The sequence below is a fragment of the Aplidium turbinatum genome, chromosome 7 (genome assembly GCF_918807975.1).
Source record: "Aplidium turbinatum chromosome 7, kaAplTurb1.1, whole genome shotgun sequence".
NCBI classification, from domain to species: Eukaryota; Metazoa; Chordata; class Ascidiacea; order Aplousobranchia; family Polyclinidae; genus Aplidium; species Aplidium turbinatum.
The window spans coordinates 14748900-14771972 of NC_137478.1; the positions used below are offsets into that span (position 1 = coordinate 14748900).

Consider the following 23073-nt stretch of genomic DNA (forward strand, 5'->3'; position numbering starts at 1 on the left):
ACTGCGGAAAAAATTTTGCGAAACTGCGATCAGCGAGGGTTAGAGAATAGATTACTCTATGGTTAGAGTTAGAGGAACTGCGGAAAAATGTTTGCGGAAACTGCGATCAGCGGACTTCAGTTTTGAGCTATTTTTTCTCTCGATTTTTTCAGGGGGGAAATTTTTAAATGATTGCGGAAACTGCGATCAGCGACTTCCGCTTTTTTTAATTTTTTTTCTCGATCTTTTCAAAGTACGAACTGACGGTCCGAACTGTTCATGGTACGAACTAGGTTGCATCCGAGTGGATAAGCACTGATAAAAATTTGCATGTCAATTGTTATTCTGGTCTATCTGAGCTGGAATTATCGATTAATTTCCTAACATTCCAGGTTCCCAATTCCATGGTTATATATTTTGCTTTTCACCGCAGGTATGGTAAACCCTGTGGATGCGGCTGTCCAGACTGGTTGAAAAAGCAGATTATGTTCAGGGCATCCTTTCTAACCCGTTCCATATTTAGGGTAAACATAGTGGATCCTATACGGATGAGAACTAAAGAGACTCCTTAGGCAAGTTGTGATTTTAACAAGTAGACATATTTACCTTCACAATCACTAAACATGTATCACATTATAATTTTTTTAAACGTAGAGTAACAAAATATTAAAGAACTGTGACACCACAGCCAGAAAGTTAACAACCAAAGAGTAGCAAAGTCTAACTTACAGAAGTAAAAAAGCTAATTTGTAATTTCTAAATAAAAGAGACTTTATGGCAACATGTGAAAAATTTAAATTATTTGCTTATCTTACATTATTTTATGACATGTTGTATTGTCGAATACGTAACAATTAGTTTTGTGGAAAAGCTGCAGAGAGTAAAAGCACTAACTTTTATTTCGATACCTGTGGCAAACGTAATATTTCTTATGATCAATTGAGAGTCAATAACTTGAAATTGTGCCAACTCGATGCGGTCCACCCCAGTCACGGCAGCGTTTTGTCCTCCAATCATGTAAAATCTCATGTCGTCTGTGGTATATCCATCTAATGAAACAACAATAATTGGTTGGTACATAACTTTTCATTTGTTTCAGAATTAATTAGCATTACATACGATCTGAATACAAGTGTATCTCTAAACCAGTGGTTCTCAACTCTTTTGTTTTAGCATACCCCTTTTGGTACCCTCGAAGCGGTCGTGGACCCTTAAAAAATATCTGAAACTTTAGTTTATTGCATTTCCTGAAGAATGAAAATTTTCAAAAGTGTCGAAGCGACACATTTAGCCTCCTGTAGAACAGTTTGCTAAACTCACGACGCATTTATGACGATGGATGACATTGACAAATTTACGTTATGAGCTATGTGTTGGCACACAAGATGAAAAATCAGTAGCCTAATAGGTGATAGGTGTGCTGATTGAATGTCTCTCTGTAAATTTTATCGAAACATCATAGAATTTTTGCGACCTTTAGGCTAGGTAGAATTTCCCCCTTTTTTCATTTGTAATGAGTATTTTGTTGTAATCACAGTCATGATAAATCTGTGAGTGCTATTAGGCTGCTGAGCAACCTTTGTATTTTAAAATTATCACGAGAATGCCTACGGTAGTCAAAATGACTACTTGAAGATGTTAAAGTTCGCACATCTTTTTTGCTGTTATTTCCAGGTCACTGTCCAGCTGTGACTTTTAATCAATTAGTGAACTTAATTGGACTTCGAATTAACACTTTGAAATTGATTTGTTTGACGGCCATATGACTCAAATTTTCTTCAATGCCCAATGTAGTCATTTGACTACCTGCTAAGCTTTTGTGTCAGTAGCCATTATCACCAGATTTTTTTCTCTATTGGACAGCTCAGTTTTTCTGTTCACGTCTCAAAGTGCTAGCTATTGCTTTTTCATTCATTCTGTATTTTCCTAACCAGCAGCAGTGTACAGTAGACAGTCTAGTGCAATACAGTTATGTCGAGAAGAAGACATTTTGGAAAAGATAAAGTTCTTGTATTTTTGGGTAATATTCCTGATGACTATTTGGGTGTGAAGACGGAAAACCATGTATCTCGTGGGAAAGTAAATGTAGGATAAAATTCCCAAATTCTTCGTCTGTATGCGACGATTGAAAGAAACACTCTTCTGAAAAAGTCTTTTCACGATTTGTATTTCAGGACACAGGACAACTGTAGCACGGGATGTTACAAGTGATAGCGCAACACGTATGCACTACTCACAAAACAACTTATTGTCACCACAAGACAGATTTCTGGATTAACGGAAATTTCGTCTAGCTAGTACGTAAAGCAGAACTGTTTAATATTTGCCCAGCTTTCTCATCGATATAATCTACAAATGACGAAACCAATTGTCATATTTCAAACGCACATAACTTGCCTCTATGACGTAACAGTTTGTAGGTTTGTTGTGTAATTTATCACTGAGTTAAATTTGGCTGATGCAATATTTCATTATTCGGAATGATGCAAGACCTCATTGTTTACAGAAATATTCCATGACGTAAGACGCTAGGTAAATTATGACTATTAACGGTTTTATGTTTGATCTGGGGAACGATTGTCCGTAACAAAGCAACCAAAATGAAATAATGCAAGATTTGTTACGTGTTTGAAGTGATCTGGAGATAAACCAACAACCATCGAACATATAGATATGAAAATTGAACAGAATAAATTAAAATCAGTGTTTTTATACAGTTGAAGGTAATTAGCGCAAAAATGAACATTTGTGCGAAGGCAATGAACCTCAAAACTAGCTGATGATGGATTAAAGATCCCTTTTAATACATTGGGTTGTAGTAAACTTAAGCCAACTCATAGACAAAAACCTCCAGTTCACTCAGCCATATTATCCAAACAAGATTGAAACTCCATTGATTTACTAAAACGTAACCAAAAGAAGTTACCAAACATATAATCACTCCCCCAATAAAATAATAAACATCCACAGACTCAACAAACACCAACACAACATTTGAAACGACCTGGAATCGAACCAATATATCTGCTAGCTAGAAGCTCCAAATCAAGTAGAAATAGTTACCAATCAATGAAACTGGGGAGATTTGATTTACTCCTTCATAACAATGAATAAGTAATTTAAAAATACAGATATTTATAAAATACAGTAAATAACAAAAAGCATATTTACGCTTGGTGAAAGCTTGGTGAAACAAATTAAAATGACATACACGCAATCGAGAAACAGACCCAAAAGCTTATAAAATTAACTTAATTGATCCCCAATATTAATTGATTTGTGTGTCTTATCAAAGTTATTTTATTTTTTCTACAAACAAAGTATGTCAAACTTACATTTACGTCATTTAGACAAAATCTCCAAAGTTAAAGTTATATCATGTCAACAAAATTACTTTCTTAGGTTCTTCACTTTGTGAAAATGTGTGTTGTGAAAACTTACGATACAGGCGTTGATTAGCGTGTCATCTTTGCAGAAATCAAGTTGCAAAATGTATGAATGTATATTGTATATCGCACATAGCAAACTTATCCTAACAGCTTACACCAAGGTGAAGGAAGTTGCGTAACGCCAGCATAAATTCATTTCCTTTTACCAGAAGCTCAGCGCTATGGCGCAGAACTTTCAAATGCCTATTTGACTACCAAAATTCATCATATTACGTATGATGTCAGGTAGCAAAGTTATGAAGTCACAGGTTTGTAAGATTTATATATTTACTTTCAATTTTCGGCTAAAACTGTTTGTTACACTGATTATCATGAAGTGAAGACTTAGCAAAAGAAAGATTTAATAAACCGAAATGAAGGTCAACCAAATCGATTGGCTACCGAAAGGAAGACAAATGCCTTAGGCTACTCGTTGTGTCTTCTGTTAAGTGATCTGGAAACGAACCAAAAACTTAAGACATAAAGCTTTTCATCCAACAACAACCTAATAAGCAATTAGGAAACACTTAAATCATTTGATTTCAATAAGCTAATATCCAATCATTGATTAAAAGACTTATTCATAAGAAAACCTTCTAGTCTATACACGATACGAATCCACTGATTTCACAATAAAAACTACCAAATAAAATGAAAAAGCCACTGTTCCACTACTCCATACCAATGGATAAACTAATGAAACCCCGCATGCCAACCAAGAATTAGAATGAAATGTATAACCAGTATTTTCAATGATCTGGAAGCGAAACGGTACCTATCATACCAAACACAGAACCACATCTCACAGGAATAAAAATAAGAAACATAACTATTTTTTTCAGAAAGGAATATAAACCACAACATAAAAACACGTTGCGTGGATAGCATACCAGTCTCAAACCATGAGAGAGCAAACAAAGCCACCATGCCACCATATCTCTAACAAAAATTATGACACGTTTGCATTGCTATCACAGTCTCGACGCCACCTCTCGTTGTTATTGCGTCCATAAATTTCTTGTTTGTTTGTATTAATTAAGTCATACATGAAGTCACATCTTTGACAGTGACGTTCGGTGGCTTAAACCATTGGGAAAGCAACTTGGAAATATGCTACAGCAAGGTAGTAGGCACGAAGGGCGTAACCGTCGGGCGAAGCCCGAAGGCGTGTTGCCGAAGGCAGCACTTCCAGCGGGGGGTCTGGGGGGCCTCCTCCAGAAATTTTTGAAAAACATTTCCAATTTGGTGCGCTCTGAGAGCATTTCCAAAACAAATCAAAAATAAAAATCTGTCAAATTGTGCTTTGCCTATGTCGTGATCATACAGTACATCCATTTAATGTTTAGAAGTCATGAACAATCTTAATTTTAACGTTGCAGGACCAAAATCCAGTGTTAGACATGGAAGAATAGTTGTCTAAATATTTAATTCGTCATGAATGTTCATTCTCAGATATTCAGTTAGGCCTACACTACAAAAACTAACACTTAGGCCATACTGTTTTCCACCAACTCGAATAAGCTACAATGTGACTAAATTTGGAGCTACCCAGTAATCGCCATCTTTTCGCCTGTATGATGCTGTGCTGTGTACCGTGACGAGAGACCATTCTGTGCGTATGGCGAGATAGTCTAGCATTGTACGCATTGACGTCACTGGGAAAGCAACTCTAACTATAACACTGATTGGCTAAGCAGCTGGTGACGTTTTGCAAAACGAGTGAGGATTGGATAAAACGAAGGCGTTTTTTGACGTTTCTGAACGTGGGGAAAGCAACTTGCAAGTTGATTTCCCTGGAGCGTCAGTGGTTGTTTCTGACAGGAGCGTTTGCGTTAGTTGGCATTTATAGGCAAGACATGCGGTTTGATGAGGACTTAGACTACTCACAAGCGTTACGAGTAATTGTAGTCACGAACACAGTAATTTTCAAGTTAAAATAGATGTGATAAGAATAATAAGAAGTTAAACCTAAAATTCAGTCATTATATTTTGCATAGTTTTCTCTCAGGTAAGAAATGCTTTCCTTGCTTTCCCTCACCGATCGTCACTGATCTTTGAAGTCATTACAGACTAAATGTTACAACTAAAGCATAATATAGCAATAAGGTGATTCAAACGAAAATGAACAATAATTCCCTTCCAATAACATTAAGCTAAACTACAAATTTCGAAACATGTAGGCCTAAATGTATTAAATAATGACGGAATGACTTAAATCACACCACTATGCAGTTTTAAACATTACTTGCGCATTTCCTGCAGATTAATGAATAGGTTTGAGCTGGGATAGCCTTTACTAGTAAGCAAGAGACTGCCTGCAAAAAACAGATATCGTCAACAAACAAACAGGCTACTTTACTAATTATAACGTATTGCATAAGCATCGTCTTCTACAAAACAATGTATATAGACTTAACCCTAACTGTAGCGACACGGGGTTTTATGACGACGCCCCACTCTAGTAGTGAAATACTTCACAGAAGAAAATATGCTAGAAATGTGAAATTTCTTGACTTTTAGTTTTTATTCTTCGCAAATTTTCTTCACCTACACTGGTCATTTTTCTACCTTCCTGCCCTTCACAATAAGCATTTCGTCTCAGGTGGCTAGACATTTTCGTGCAATGTTAGTTATATATATGTTAATGTTAATACAATATTAATGTTAGTGCAATTACTTTGAAATGTAGAAACGCTCAAAATTTCCTTATATTATTGAGCAAAAGTAATTTTTTTGTTATAATTCAAAAATTTCAATTTGAAGCTATTTTTTGGAAATTAGAATAAAAACCGACTCGGAAGTTTTTTCATCTCAAACACTTTATTTCAATAAATTTGTTGGGTAAAAATTTAATTTCTATATGCACAATACACATGGCTATATTGCCTTGTGAAATATTTTGGTTCTGGGATTTTTATAGCTCCCGTTATTTGCGATTAATTAGCACGGGGCTAAGATGGCCGTGACGTGCTTTCAGCGTACGAAAACAGCTTCTAAACAAAAGATGTAAACAATGAAAGGAGTCAAGCGAACGTTGTTTTGCCACGGATGGTCTTATCAAATTTTTCCAACCATTAAATCCTTTTACATAGCATAGCCTGCACAGCATTAAATTGCTAAACCTGCATTACTTCTTTGACAGCTACAGCGAAACCCCTTCGTTCTCTCCATGCATTGCCTCTGACGTCATTGTTTACCAGCGCTGCTTATTTCCGACCCTCCAAAGGCTTACAAAACAAGCAGAGAACTTCTGGTCTTCTGGAACTCCGAGGTCGGCCTCATTTACCCCCTTAACCATCCTTATGCTATTACTCTTATACGCTACAAAGAATTAACTCTTTTACAGAAACTGTTTTAGTAAAGACACCGAATGTTTTTGCTACGGTCTTTGAAAATTTAAATGACGCACCAGGGCTTCACGCCACACAGTTTTTAAAAACACTGTAATACTCAAAATACAGTAAAGCAAAACAAAATTTTAAAAGTCGTAATTACTAATTTATCAATCATGCTGGAAATTCGGAAACTTTTATAGAGCCCCTAAAAATTCTAGGGTTTGTGGACACCTGGTTGAGAACCGCTGCTCTAAACAATACGCTAGTTGTGAAAGATAGAATGCATTTCTGATACTTTCTTGCAGCTGAGCAAAGCCAAAAAATTTCTGTTTAATGTTCAGCAAGCTACCAACACTCGACTCATGAGACAACTTTTAATTTAACATTATCATGTTTTTATTATAAACAGACATCTGTTCTTCACCTCGTATTGCCTAGCCGTATAAAGCAATATTCTCAATACAGTAGCAATCAACGCATACAACATTTTGTTAAAAATGACTGGAAATCGTATATCACGAATAAGTCTATAATCGAGCTGCATTTGCGTCAACAGACTCGAAGCAACACATCTATGACTTGTGGGCTTGCACCTACTCTAGATAGAAAAAAACGCAAGAAACATTACAGAAAAGTCTGTCACAATGCAATAACATTCACATGCTCCTAATGTTAGAATCCTACGTCAAGAAAATCTTCTAAGAATAATTTATTTATTCAAAACTATTTTTGCAGAGTGTAATAAATACTACAATACTGCTATGCACTTTAATGTTTGATGGGCAGCAAGTGCAATGAATTAAATACATTCGACATCTACATGCGGCCCTTGTGTCAAGGTTTGGACCACCCTGGTTTACAGTGTCGTATACAACACCGTTGTAATTCTAGGTATAAACAATTCCCAAATGATAATGTTTAGACAGTTATAGAAAATCAATTAATTTGAAACGAATAGATAGTAGTGTCTATCCACACTACTGTAAGTTGTTGAAAATGCAAAATGTACTCACAGCTTTCAGTCTCTAAAGTGCAATTTTGTTCATCAAGAGGATATCTTGCCAAATCCATCATGCAAGCTAAGTCGGCTGTAATTCTATGATATTTGTTCAATGAAAAATGATTGAAAATTCAAAGTGGGTTTTTCACAACTTTATCTGAATTTTTTTCTATCATTACTTACTAAACACAGAAGTAGAGCGGAAAATACCGGAAGTAGGCTACTACTAAAAACTATACACAAAAAACAGAACAAAATGGAAGAAGTTCATATGGGAGATCACGACTGATCAAGCATGGTCAATTTGTTGAAGAAGAAAAGTGGACAAAATGGTAAAACTATAAGACAATTCATTACACTACTATGAACTCGATTAAAGGCGCAATTACGTTTGGCATTTCCCCAGTACAAAATTTACCAAATAAATAACTTTAAAATGTAACCAACCTGAGACTATAAAATATAGTTCCATCCGATCGTATTCTCAACATTCTATTTTTTCGAGTTGTTGTATGAATAAAAGAGTTTTTGTCATTTGCAAAATATGTATCCGGTACCTGTATTGATATACCGCTTGTAAAACATTGATAGATATACGATGAAGCTCCAAAAACACACTTAATATATTATTTTTCTGAATGCTCAAATGTTACTGATTATGTCAATTCAACACAAACGTTTTTTGCAGTATTTTGCTGTACTTCAACGTAAAACTCTTGATCTTTGTGTCATATGAATTCGAATAAAATTTTAGTTTTGTATATATTTTAGAAACCTATTTTCACTATTGTAATATTTCCTTTTGACTGAACAACCAGAAAAAAAGCATATCTGCGACGACAGCTATAAGGGTTGAATTTGATCCTTTATTTAAATTGTTTTGTTGCATTAAGTTTGATTTTATCTTTAAATCAATTTTCGTAATATTGTTATAGATTCCGAAGTGCAGCAATGTATGACTTTGTCTGTACGTGCACTTTTATTGGTGAGAGTGGAGAAATATTTTTTCACAATTTACTGCACTTATGCCAGAGTAGTCTTTAAAATTTACAAATGCACAACATATATTCTGTAACTTTCCAGACGCCGTTGCAGCAGTTTTCATACGTTTTTGGCAATGTTGACAGATTATAACTGGTTGGTTTTAAATCTTCATCCTTGAACTGATAAAGCTTCTGATACCATTGATAAAACTATATAGCATATAATAACTATACTATACTATAACGGGTCTCATCCTTGTAAAGGCTTTTACCGCAGGGGCAGTTATCGAGATTTGCAGAGTGAAGTTTTCGTGATAATTAACTCTTTGAAGTTTGGTGGGGTGCTGTCAATTCAACTTTTTTGTATCAACAGTTGTATCTCTAAAACCACTGGGGCTGCAACTACGAGATTTCTTGACTTTTCCTAACTTTCATTCACCTCTATTGAGCTGAAATTTTGAGCGAATAAAGGTTATAAATTGAGAGATATAAGGCACATCCTTTGAAATATTTCATATTCTATTGTTCAAAATTTTCCCACCAGCTGGATGAAAGTAATTAATTTGGCCCATGTCTCGTTAATCCTAACTGCTTCACAGCGTAAAGGAAATTGGCAGTATGCGTGGACCTTTTGTTCTCACCACGGCTTCTAAGCGACGTCGATACAGAAAAAGCTTCAACTTGGATACGATGAGTTACCGTCGCTTGCGGTTGAAATTGCGTAAAATTAAACATAAGACTTGGTGCCAATGCATCTAGAGCGACAATTGTTTTTCGCAGACAATGATGTCCTTTGAATCAAACAAAGCATACAACGTTATTGCAATGACTCAGCGTCATTTGGAGTAGATTTGATGTAAAATGTGAGATAAGTATTGAAAGTGATCGACTTGTTTCTTTCACTCTCATTTTTCGTGACATATTCAACTTTGTGGACTGTTTTTAGATTGTTCTGTTTGGGCCAAATCGCTTTTTTGAATAATTAGAAACTTAGCTGCTGTAGAAGCTGCGCTGTAACATATTATGATTTTGGTTTCAAATCTTTCCTTTTGTCCGACACACTATCAAAAGCAGAAAAGGCGTTGATGTTCCCAATAATTCTCACATATACTTGTAAACATTTATTTCCAAGTCGACATGTAAAGATTTGAAATGTAAAAATTTGAAATGCAATACGCTTCTCATTTGTGTAGGATAAACCAGAACATCACGCTTTTGTGAAAAGGACGATCGTTCCACCACGTTTATACGTGATGCGGCTTAGTTGAATCAATATATTCGAGGCTTCTTGTACCAGGTTCACTACCACTAATAAACTAAACCGCAATGCAGTACCTCCCAAAGCAATTGTAGCGTAACATTTCCATGTGTTATAACTCGTCATAAATTGTGAAAACTTGTGTATTTACAAATTGTCTCATGTGAATATAAGTTTACATAGCAATGTCACAATGAAATCTTATCTCCGTTTACCAAACTAAAAATATGAACTTATACGACGTCTTGCAACGTTGAATCGACGGAAAAGCGGGTAACTGCCAACCTGAACTGAGAATGCATGAAAGAAATTGTTTATTGTCGAATGGACGTGACGTCAGAAAACGGTGAATCGACGTAGGCTAGCGGCGAGAGATTTTTAGTTAGAGAATGACACGCGGCAGCGCGTTTACATTGAATAAAAATACCTTTATTTTATCCATTTATGTTTTTATTCTTCCTAGTTTCGTCTCACAATAACAAACAGATGAAGTTACGCATATTTACTAAATTATTCAATAAACAATAATGCATCTTTCAGCATTATGTCAGCGCTGATTGACTAGACATATTCACGATTTGGCCGAGTTGTGTGAGAATTGTATTCAATTAATCGCATTATTTATTGTAGGTAACACCTGCAAAAATTCAAGTAATTGCAGACTCTGCCTTCATAAGTGTAGTTTAGAAGTAGCCATCTCATATTGAGCCAATCGAATCAATGTAAAATAGAACGCTTTTACTTGATAGCGCGTGAGATATATAAGTTTTATCTAACACCTACTTTCAGTTACATTGAAAGTGAATGAGTAAGCATTATGCAGTCTGTGACAAGGACTGGAAATGTATAATCAGAAAATATAATATCATAAAGTATATTGCGTTATGTACTGTACATCTAGTAATTTTTATGAACATGGTACCATTTTGCAGGCAGGCGTTTTTATAGGGAAACAAACTTATTCGATAGTTTGATTTATGGCACTTATCCAACTGTTTCATAATGCGAATAGCTGTTTTAGTTGAATTTAGAAAAAAATATAACTGATAACCGCAGACAGATGCAACTTTTTTCATGCTTTAGGCAATCGGCAGTACGGTGAACCATAGTGGTACATTAGTCGGCAGCAATCGGCAGTACGGTGAACCATAGTGGTACATTAGTCGGCAGCATACGGTGAACCATAGTGAACCATAGTCGGCAGCAATGGCCGAGTGGTTAGCGCGTTGGGCTCGCAATCGAGAGCCTGCATGTTCGACTCCAGCCACTCGCACTTGCTGTTGTTTCTCTGGGCAAGAAACTTTACGATAATTGCCTCTACCCAGTGATCGATTTTCGAGTAATGGGTAGTACCAAATTTAAGTCATAAATAGCGTAGACAACCGGAAACAGACATTGCCGTCGGCTGCAGCGTGGGTCAGGTGTACGTCGGAAGGCGTACACCAATGCATAGCGCTCAAGTCCGCTTTCCCGCAATGCAGGATAAATATACAACAAACAAACAAACATAACGTAACCCATATGCGGAGTAATCGCAAGGGTCAACCCAAGTAGTGGAAAGGTTCTTTTTGAATTATGGTGATAGAATTCTTGTAATGCTATTGAACTTCATCTTGTTATGAAAAACTTATATTGTTTGCATTTGCAAGAAATATCAAACTTTTGGATTTTGTTATCACTGAACTGTCCGTTAGTAGAATGTTTCTTTATTACCTTAGTTAGGCCTATTGGTAAGTCAGGAAAGTATTTGTTGATGTGACATATGAGGATATTCTAAGAGACCGAGTTATTTTGTAAATAATATTTGATTTTTGGACACCATCAAAATTTTCACACTATGCACAAATGCGCATAGAGATATAGTGCTCTTAGTTGGGAAAGGTTAGATTGTGATAATTACAACTTGCCTGAGTAGGCCTACAGCAAGGGACAATCAAAATAGATGAAACCGCATTCATGGTAATATAGACGTTTTGCAAACTGCTCTTTTCATTTTCAATATAATAACAAGAATGACAGCTTATTTTCACTAAACATATAAACAAATATCAAAAATTATGCATGAACAGCCCATCTATATTTTTCGGTTTAGGTTCAACAATGCATTCTAGCCGTCAAAATGATAGAATATTTGGTAATTTTGTTGAGACATACCATTGCCCAATCGTTGAATTTACATCAGAGATAATTTTATTAGATAGATTATCAGTTTCATGCACATGGTTTCATTCAGCGTTATAATGTTGTTTTTCAAGCCACGTGGCATTCATGGTCATAACGCAACATTGCAGAAACAGCCAATATTGATACTAGGTAGCCCTAGGCCTACTAATTATTATGCCGCTTTCTTCGAGTCTACGTTGCTAAACGACGAAATTGTGCAAACGCCTGTTGGATTTCCCTTCTACGTGCAGTTTATCATAAACGTGAAAGCATTGCTCAAGAAGCTAATCTGAATCACCATAGATAATCATAATATTCATATAGTTTCATCATCAGTGAATATGTAAAGTGCACTTCACAATTTTAGACAACGGTCTGACAATTTATTATATTGCAAAGTTTTGGTTTATCCTTGACTTCTATAATTCTGTGTAACAGTTTTTTTCTAACTAGTTTCTATGTGACTAACAATTTGTTTCATTATACATTTTCGTTAGTATTTCAACGCCATTATTGAAAAATTACGTCCTTTTCACTTTTAAATAAAACATGGCAAGGCAAGGATTCAGTGCTGAAGAAATACTGCAACATGTTTTACTGGATTCTGACGACGAAAGCCAGGCGGATGATTTGGAGGATTTATGGCACTCCGATTCAGATGAAGAAGCGGATTCTTCTCCGTCAACTTCCGCAACAGCGATTCCGATCGAGATTGACGACCAGTTACCTTCCATGGGCGATGTTCAACCGGAGTTTGCGCACCACGACGGATTATAACACCGAAAAGACTGGTGAACAGCATAGATTCCTCTCTCGACATGAACAACTACGATGATGTTGAGTTTCCCGACACACTGAAGTCTTATACAACTTTTGTAGAAAAGCCAAAGAACAGACAAGAGGGCGGCGTCAGCATTACTTGGTCTAATGCGAGACCGGTGCACAATGAGAGAAGGGGCCGGGCTAACATTATATCTAGCGCCACTGGTGTTAGAGGAAAAGCCAAAGAAGCCAAGACTCCTCGGCAAGCATGGGAACTATTTTTTTCTTTAAACATTTTGAACATTATTGTTCAAGAAACAAATAGAAAAGTTGCCACACTCATTTCTCAATTACCAGAGAGAATTTTAGATGACAGCAGGTACTGCTATTCTGGCCCAATCACCAACGAGAAGATGCTGGCCTTTGTTGGATTGGGGTATTTTCGGGGGCTTTTAGGACAGGCTGGTCTTTCCACGGATGTATTATTCAATCAACTGCAAGGGCATCCCGTGTTTAGTGTAACAATGAGCAAGAACCGCTTTAAATTTTTATTTTTAAACATTTTGTTCGACGACCAAAATACTAGGCCGCAACGTTAGAAGAATGACCGGTTTGCCGCATTTCGAGTCGTTTTCGAAATTTGTAACGAAAACTGCGGCAAACATGTCATTCCAGGTGACTACTTGTCGTTGGACCAAACGCTATACCTCATGAGGACACAAATTGCGTTTAAGCAATATAATCCAAACAAGTCTGCAAAATATGGCCTTCTGCTCAAGTCGGTAAACGCCAGCAGATTCCCATACACATTTGCAGCATCGGTTTATTCAGGTAAACTGAAGGAAGAGCCATTTCATTTTTACGTTCCTGGAACAGAAGAAGTGGTAAAAGGAATGGTGATGAGCCTGGAACAACACGGTGATCTTCAAGGTCGGATAATTTCGTATGACTACTTGTACACCTCCATACCACTCGCGCAGTGGTTGCTTGACAGGGGTATAACGTCAGTGGGAACCCTCAACGCTATACGTAGAGGAATACCCCTGGAAGTGAAGCAAGTGAGTGGTAGGGAGGAATTTTCGTACGAAATTCATTGGCAGACGAGTGAGGCTGATCTCAGCCTACATTCTTATGTAGTAAAAACGAAGAGTTCTGGCATGCGGAATGTGTTGATGTTGACGACCATGCAACCTCTATTGGGGATTACCAAGGATGACGGCAAAAAGAAGCCAGGCTTGTATAAGCTTTACGACTTCACAAAGGGTGGCACCGATATCATCGACCAAAGGATGGGTTCATTCACGTGCAAAGCGAAGTCCCCACGATGGACAACTACTGCGTTTGCTTATTTTTTGGATACTTGCCGCGTCAACGCATCTACAGTTTTAGCACTAAATGAAGGGACTGATCCACGCAAGCGAAAATCCTTCGATTTCGGTTGGGAACTTGCCATGGAACTCGTGAAGCCATTCATAAAGTCGCGATCTCTCCAGGGCCTGAACTATCACACCATTCATAAGATTGAAGCAGTAATAGGGAAACAACCTTCAACAACAACTCCAAGCGGCAGAAGGGGGCCACTCTGCTCCAACTATCGTCGACACGACGTAGATGCGACGTATGCAAACACGCTATTATGGGAGAAGGTGCCAAAGCCAGAAAAAATAAACTACCAAAAAACCGTGGCCAATGTCAGTGCTGTGAAAAGCCTTTATGCCCTGCACATTCCATACGAGTATGTCAAGCTTGCTTTTGCGCAGAATAAACTATTTGAATGATTGCGGTTTTATAAACATTGGCTTCACCCACAGCCTAAATAAAACGCGGATCTCAATGAAAGAATTTTCTTTTTTCCTTTCATTAGACAGATAGCTATTTTTACGTTGATTCAACATATCAAGACGTTAAATACTTGTAAACATGCGCGGTTTTGCAATTAGATTGCTTATCAAAATCATCGATCTTTTTTTGTATAAAAAGTGGGTCATAAAACTAATCGTAATACTCGATGTAAAATTCAGCATTTTTATATGCTGAAATAGTATTGTATTCATATTTTATAAATCCATTTTCAATTTAGAAAATATCAATATAATGCGGTTTGAACATAACTGAATTTTAGCACGGATACAACGACTGATTTTATGACTTTTATACAAACAAAGACAGAAGAAAAGTAATCTAATTGCAAACCCGCGCATATTTACATCGTCTTGCAATGTTGAATCCACGTCGAAATGATTGTATTAGCGTTGTATTCAATTCCTTGTATTATCGAACTGTAAATGTGCAGCCACTTGTAATTTCAATGTGCCTCATTGCACATTCCCAAATATTTCTGAACTTATGTGTACATAACCTGACAGAACACAGGTTGCTTTACCATTGAATCAAGTTGAGAAACGTTGCTGCAAAAGCTTTGTGCCAATTGCTGCAGTCCAGTATTACTGTAACCAAATCAAAAATACTTATAAATAAATATTGAAATATTGATGAAATACTTATCAATATTTTGCTGCCAAACTGACATTTTTATCGCATAAACCCCCATTAGGCAACTAATTCTTTGTAAAGTATTTCTCCAGGTTCACAATGATTTGACGCATAATAAATACTACTTTGAATAAATCTAAATATTGTTTGGATTTTAGTGTGTGACGTATGAATCTTAGAGAGCTTATTGAATCCACAAGAAAATGACCCGAGGCATTACAGATTTTCCTTTTGACGAAAAGCGTTGTGACGTTCTGTTTATTAATGAACCGTAACTGTTTTATTTTGAATTTCTTTCTGACTTCTGTTTACGTAGAGCATCATCTGCTTTATCGGGTAATCTTACTCCTAGTACTAGCCTTGTGTGTAGCCGAGTTCACATTGAACTTACATTGAGAAACGCTGTTGCAACTACAATACATTGCATTTAAACCGCGTTTTTTGTCGCATGATCTTTCATTCGTTTTGTGGATTACATAATAGTATTTGATAAACGCCACCCTGCTTCTTCAGCTGGTCTACATTTGTTAATAAAGCGTAGGAGTTGCTGTTCTTGGAACCGAGGTCACAAGATCATAATCCAAATTGGTGTGACACGCGTTCAGAAATCTTATTACTGCATGTAATTGATGAAGCATTGTTCTTTTAGTCAAAGAGCGAGCTTATGTTTGAGCGTGGGAAAAGTTATTGTTTTGCATGAAAAATATAGATTCAAATTGAGATTATGTAAAAAAAAATTAATCACAACATTGCAATACATGTTCTTCATTACTCTACCAAAAAATAATGTGTAAACTCACGCTACAATTGCTTTAATCGCAAAATAATCCAAAAGTCATAAGTCACCTCAACATTTCAACGTCTATGAGCAGTTCTAAAATTCACATAGTTTTAATTTTCGTATATGCTCAGCGTGAATAATTTTACAAAATGAATCCCAAAGTTTGAAACCGTACCTTAAAAAATAACAGAGATATCACTCCTACAGCATAAGAAGAATCGACAGCTCCCCCGCCCCAAAATGAGCAAGACTCCAGGAGCCCAACCTCGTAAGGGTTAATCGCTAATAACGCGAGCTATGAAAATCACAAAGCCAAAATTTTTACAACATAATAGCCATGTGTATTTTGCATTTAGAAATTAAATTTTTACTCAACAAATTTATTGAAATAAAGTGTTTGAGATAAAAAAGCGTCAGAAAGTCGGTTTGTATTTTAATTACCCAAAAATATCTTCAAAATTGAAATTTTTGAATTATAACACAGGGTAATGCTAAACTAAACAAAAAATTACTTTTTCTCATAATTATAAGGCGTTTTTGGACGGTTTTACATTTCAAAGTTATTGCACTAACATTTATATTGCACTAAAATTATATATATCTAGCATGACACAAAAATGTCTAGCCACCTGCGACGAAATGCTTATTGTGAAGGGCAGGAAAGTAGAAAAATGACCAGTGTAGGTTTAAAATATTTGCAAAGAATAAAAACTAAAAGTCAAGAAAATTCACATTTCTCGCATATTTCTTTCTGAGAAATATTTCACTAGTAGAGTGGGGGCGTCCTCATAAAACCCCGTCTCACTACAGATAGGGTTAAACCACCTAAACAACTTTTTCTCTGATGGTTTTATTTGTTACTGATTGACTTGTTATGATAGCTTTGAGTACAGTTATTTCTGTGATTGTAATCCTTCGTGCAAACGAAAGAGGAGTTTGCGTCCGACTTGCTTTGAGATTGCTGTTGCTTTGCAGGGGATCTTGTAAAAATACGTTTTTTGAAGGATTCGTTTCTTTCCTTCGTCATATGGATTTTTTGTAACTATTTGAATCTCGTTGACATTTAATGCTGCTATAGTTTAAGTTTTTTTGATTTACATTCATATATTTTCTACCCTTTCAGAACTAAGTCAAGCACAAAAATTTTGTAAATTTTGTTTATGTCTAAATTGTCGTTAGTAGCCTACCTACAAAGTTTTTTTCAAACTCACACGAACGATTGGTGGTGCTTCGTATACTGTAAGGCAGTCCATGGTCTCTAACCTGTGGGTCGCGACTCCACATGGGATACTCTAAACTTTTTCTAGGGTCGCTATAACTGACCAAAAGCTTGTTGTAATAGTACAACTTATGTGTGCTTTAACTAGTATCAACTTTTTGAGTTTATTTTTTAATTTGCGGGTTGGTTTTTTCAAACACAGGAATGCTATTACATACATAACAGGGTGTACCATTTTGCAAAAAGTTTTTAGAAATTAGTGCCGCTATGTATTACAAGTTTTCACCTTTGTTAAAATGTATTTTGGTGGAGTATTAGAATTTTCTCGCCAAACCAGTGGTTCTCCCGCCACTTTGAAGACATGGCGGCCAGATGAGATATCATGAAAATCTACAGCCTTAACCCTATCTGTAGCGACACAGGGCTTTATGAGGACGCGCCACTCTAGTAGTGAAATATTTTTCAGAAGGAATATGCTAGAAATGTGAAATTTCTTGACTTGTAGTTTTTGTTCTTTGCGAATTTTTTAAATCTGCGTTGGTCATTTTTCTACTATTCTGCCCTTCACAATAAACACTTCGTCTCACGTGACGAGACATTTTCGTGCAATGCTAGTTATATACAATTTGATGTAAGTGCACATATACAATATAAATGTTAGTGCAATTACTTTGAAATGTCAAAACACCCAAAAATGCCTTATATTTATGAGCAAAAGTAATTCTTTGCTTAGTTTTAGCATTTCTTTATGTTATAATTAAAGAATTTCAATTTTGAAGCTATTTACCGGAAATTAGAATAAAACTTTCTGACGTCTTTTCATCTCAAACACTTTTTTTCAATAAATTTGTTGGGTAAAAATTTAATTTCTGTACGCACAATACACACGGCTATCATCTTGTAATATATTTTAGATTTGTGATTTTCATAGCTCCAGTTATTAGCGAATAATTAAATTAGCACGGAGCTAAAATAGCCGGTGACGTGCTTTCCGCGTACGAAAATAGCTCGTATTAAGATAGGGCATGGATCACTGAATTAGTAAGCTTTGCGCAAACAGTGAGCTTTGCGCAAACAATGAACTTTGCGCAATGCATAGCAAGGTGCCCCCAGTAAAGTGCTCAATCGGCGTAAGCCAAGAGCGTCCATATTTATATTCATATATAAAAATATTAGAAAATATAGAAAACTATATTTCCAGAAAATAAATTTTCTGTAACATCTACTGACAACTGATCCCTGTTGCCTCAGCAATTGAGGTTTTAGCTTTAAAAAAGTAGTTTATATTTTAAATTTAAACTTGTCACTCAAAATTTTAAAGAAATATAGTTTTCATTTATGACAGTGGTCTTTTATTAAAGGCAAGATGTGCGTCTTGATTAAAAAGTGATTATTGGAACTAAAAGTGAGTAAAAAGCTATCATAACACTGTTAAACTAGTCAAAATTTTCTGGGGCGTAATCCTCTCAGACCTTCTGCTAAACTAGTTTTCGTTTTCGACTTTGCATTGTCTATTTTATATTATGAATCTTGCAAAAAGTGTGTTTAAACGGCTATAAAAAAAATTTAAAAGTAATCTGAATGTCCAACTTCGTTTTCCCTATTGGCGGTCCGCAACGCTATTTTCATTTTAAAACCGGTCGAAGAAAGAAAAAAGGTTGGTAACCGCTACTCTAGTACTGAACAGTGGTGCCATGCGGCGTGGTGTGAAACATGATCAGGCAGCACACAGCCTCCATTTCCACATCTTTACATATTCCGAGTTCTAATTAAAACCGGGTTATGGACTCTCTTGACTTGCCTCATCGAGGCGTAGGATAGCCGTTTTCCCAGTGGTGTAAGACGCTATGGCGTAAACATGTTGCATTAAAGCTTAGTAGCAAAGTTCTTCATCTGAGTGTGGTGAAATGCAGACTGCAGCCCGCATAACCAGGGATTGCCGCTATATACACCACGTCATAATATGGAAGGACTTATCTCCACTGACGATGACACCAGGCAGTGAGTAACCGACAGGTGCCATGATATAGCAACAATAAGCGATCGCTGTCAATTCTTGCTACACTCGACTGCCGAGGCAAGAAGAAGAAAAATCATAGTTAAAAGTGTTCTAATTTCTTATTTTTGAAACAAGATAAACTTGGGGTTTGTAGATTTTATTTCTTTTATAGTATGTCATGTTATCTCAAAACCTGAAATATTTTCACAAAAGCTAATTTACTACCTACTCAAAAAATATCCCCATTTAACCCCATCTATAGCGACACGGGGCTTTATGAGGACGCGCCACTGTAGTAGTGAAATACTGTATTTCACAGAAGGAATATGCTAGAAATGTGAAATTTCTTGACTTTTAGTTTTTATTCTTTGCAAATTTTCTAAACCTACACTGGTCATTTTTCTACCTTCCTGCCCTTAACAATAAGCATTTCGTCGCAGGTGGCTAGACATTTTCGTGGATTGCTAGTTATATATATGTTAATGTTAGTGCAATTACTTTGAAATGTAAAAACGCCTAAAAATGGCTTATATTTATGAGAAAAAATAAATTTTTTTAGTTTACCATCACTTTACGTTATAATTCAAAAATTTCAATTTTGAAGCTGTTTCTGGGAATTTAGAATAAAAGCCGACTTTCTGACGTTTTTTCATCTCAAACAATTTATTTCAATAAATTTGTTGTGTAAAAATGTAATTTCTATACGCACAATACACATGGCTATTATCTTGAAAAATATTTTGGCTGTGTGATTTTTATAGCTCGAGTGATTAGCGATTAATTAGCACGGGGTTAAAATAGCCCGTGACGTGCTTTCCGCGTACGAAAACACTCGTATTAAGATAGGGTTAAATGAATTGGCAATTCAAACTCAGATATAGACGTTTTGTTTGAACAAAGTTGAATAGAAATGACTTGATAAGAATGACGCAAAGAAACTTCTCAGAGAAAAAAATGCTTTTGAAAAAAATGTTTGCTATAATTTTCCACTGTTTTGTCTATCGACCTGCAATTTGCAAGGCCGCATACCGTAGTTGCGTCGCAATGTTTCTAGAGTAGTATAAAATTTCATACGTTTAAATTTTGAAAGTTATACGTTAGTAAATCAAACAAAAGCATGGCAGTGTGTGTTATGGAAATTTTGTTTACGCACTAGCATAATGCTAGATATAGTACGACATGCACGTCGTGATTTGCACTTAAAATATCAAGCACATTGTAGGTGATTAGGGGATTGTCTCTGCTTTGGTAGGTTTTGTTTCAGCATTTTTGTAATATAGCCTGGAATATTTTTTTGTTGAAAGAATTTATATCTATCTTTTTACATTTCCACAATGCAAAATAAGTTTAATTGAGCTGAATTGATTTACATTCTAACTAGCAAAATACTCAATATTTTGTAAGATGGTTTTGTTTTTCCATAACCAACATAGCTGACAAAATAATGTTGATTGTTTTCAAATATCTACAAAATAATGAACAAACAATTGGTCGTTTTACCCATATTTTGTCAACAACACGGTTGTCCAAGGTTAAGTTGAGTTCTTTGAGAGATGGACTTTTAAATACCAATCGTTTGTCTTGCCAAGATTGCTGGAAGTAAAATGTAAGAGTGTAGTCCTGCGCAAATAAAACATATCAAAGTATCTAGAAAAAATCATAGACACACGAAGCCGAGTTAAGTAATCAGATTGTATATTTATTTAAGTTTATTATGGTATTATTTACAGAAAACAAAAAACTTTGTTAAAACAAATTTCGAACGTTTTCAACATCACATGATGTCTTCGTTAGGAACAGCATACAGTGATTTTATCTACATCTAAACAAAATACAATAGTTTAATATTCAATTTATCTACAGGAAAAAAACAAACAGTACTATACTTTTGATGTCTGACTAGCTCAACACTCAACAATAAACATGAGAATTTCAAAAGTAACTGTTAAACAGATCACATAATGTGATATGTACAGGTAGGCAAGGTGCGAAAAACTAATTATGAAATACACAGAGCAAAAAAAACGAGCTGCAACCAAACAGTTGTCTGTTTAAAAGTAGATTATTACGTTTTACGTGCAGGGGTTCCAAGAACTTGGTTTGATACTTAGAGCTACACCTGGACATGATGTCAAATTGCTTAAAAGAAAGATTTTCTCTAAGGAATTTGAGAGAGGTTTGAAATGAATTGCAATTGAATGTAATTTTATATTGATTGACACAATCTTCAATAAAAAGTGAGCTTCGAACTTAGCTTTGTTGATGTAAATGTTGTATTTTTAGTAGATGTAATTCATGAGTTATGTTTATAAACACCGTAAGCCAAATGACTTATGATGTAGCCTGCATGATATTTGTGATGCGACTTGACACAAATCCACAATTTTAAAAGCACCTAATTTGAACTTAGAAATTTCAGATAATTTCAACAGCCTGTTCAACTGTCTTCTCTCTACTAAAACTTCTTTCTAGGAAAGAAAAAAATATTCGTACTACAAACTCTATTGTATACCTAAAATATACAGACCAAGATGTAAACAGGTGTTCAAGTAGGCTAATGTGTTACTTATGAAAAGTTTGGTTCTATAAAACTAGACGCTAACCATGAGTTTCGGAAAGCATTAGTTTAGGAGAAAAATATAAAAAACCAAACGCAGTTTTGTTTTGTTTTCAAAATCGTGTAACAATATTAGTCTGATTGCAACTATTTTAGAATTAATGAGCCTGTTAATGCCATTTTCTCTGTTTTTATTCCCGCATATTTGTTTAAATTAAATTAAAAATTTGTTTGGAAACTCTGATTTTGCCTCGTTTTGTACGCTGTTGTGACGCCATTGAATAATTACGAAGAAATGTTCTATGTCAAAATATTTCACTGCGTTTCGAAACCGACTGCCGAAATCAAATGTAAGTCAACAAATCTTCATGATTGTATTTATTGTATGTAGCCTAACACTCTGAATTGAATTGATTAAATATTGGAAACCTGTTTGAATAAGTATTGTCTAAGTGGTAGGCCTACTTACTAATTGCTGGATGTCTTGTTTATTCATATTTTATGTTTATTGCAGCAAACGATAATTCGAAATTGAAAACAAGAATAAATTCTAATTAGATTTCAATATCAATATTTTAAATGACGTTCTCCCTTCGCCGGTCACAAATTATCTAAATATGCTAAACAGCAATGGTACTTGCCCTATAATTACTCAGCCAACAAGAGTTACTGATAAATCGTCAACACTAATTGATCACATTTTATCGAACGATGTTTCTCATTCCGTATTACCGGGAATAATTAAGTCTGACATCTCTGATCATTACCCTACTTTTTGTATAATTTCCCATGTTGACAATCCGCATCAACACAAACCTCGTTTCTACAGAGACAAGCGTAACCTTGATTCGGCTTCTTTCATTGAGGACTTGAACTCCCAACTAGGCACGTTTCTATTGGGTATTAAATCATTACAACCTCAGGAACTGGATTATAAATATAGCGAACTATTACAGATTTTAAAAAACGCAATTGACAAATACGCTCCACTGAAAAAAATGTCAAGGAAAATGTGCAAGTTAAAAAGGAAGCCGTGGATTACCAGTGGGTTGTTTACTTCAATTAAAAATAAGCAAAAAATGTACCAATCGCACTACCTGAAAGGGAATCAAACAG

At 35.6% G+C, this 23073-nt stretch overlaps 1 protein-coding gene across 1 annotated transcript in view; it reads right to left on the reverse strand.

The window, feature by feature from the left end:
* Positions 1–22453, reverse strand: part of LOC145773770 (gamma-aminobutyric acid receptor subunit beta-3-like) — a 60252-nt gene extending 37799 nt beyond the window's left edge. The window contains exons 1-5 of the mRNA XM_082584901.1: positions 22427–22453; positions 20901–21020; positions 8190–8299; positions 7756–7838; positions 888–1028 (exon numbers count right to left, since the gene is read on the reverse strand). Of these exons, the coding sequence (XP_082441027.1) occupies positions 888–1028; positions 7756–7838; positions 8190–8299; positions 20901–21020; positions 22427–22453 (481 nt within the window). The remainder of the gene's footprint in view (positions 1–887; positions 1029–7755; positions 7839–8189; positions 8300–20900; positions 21021–22426) is intronic.
* Between the last annotated feature and the right edge of the window lie 620 nt (positions 22454–23073).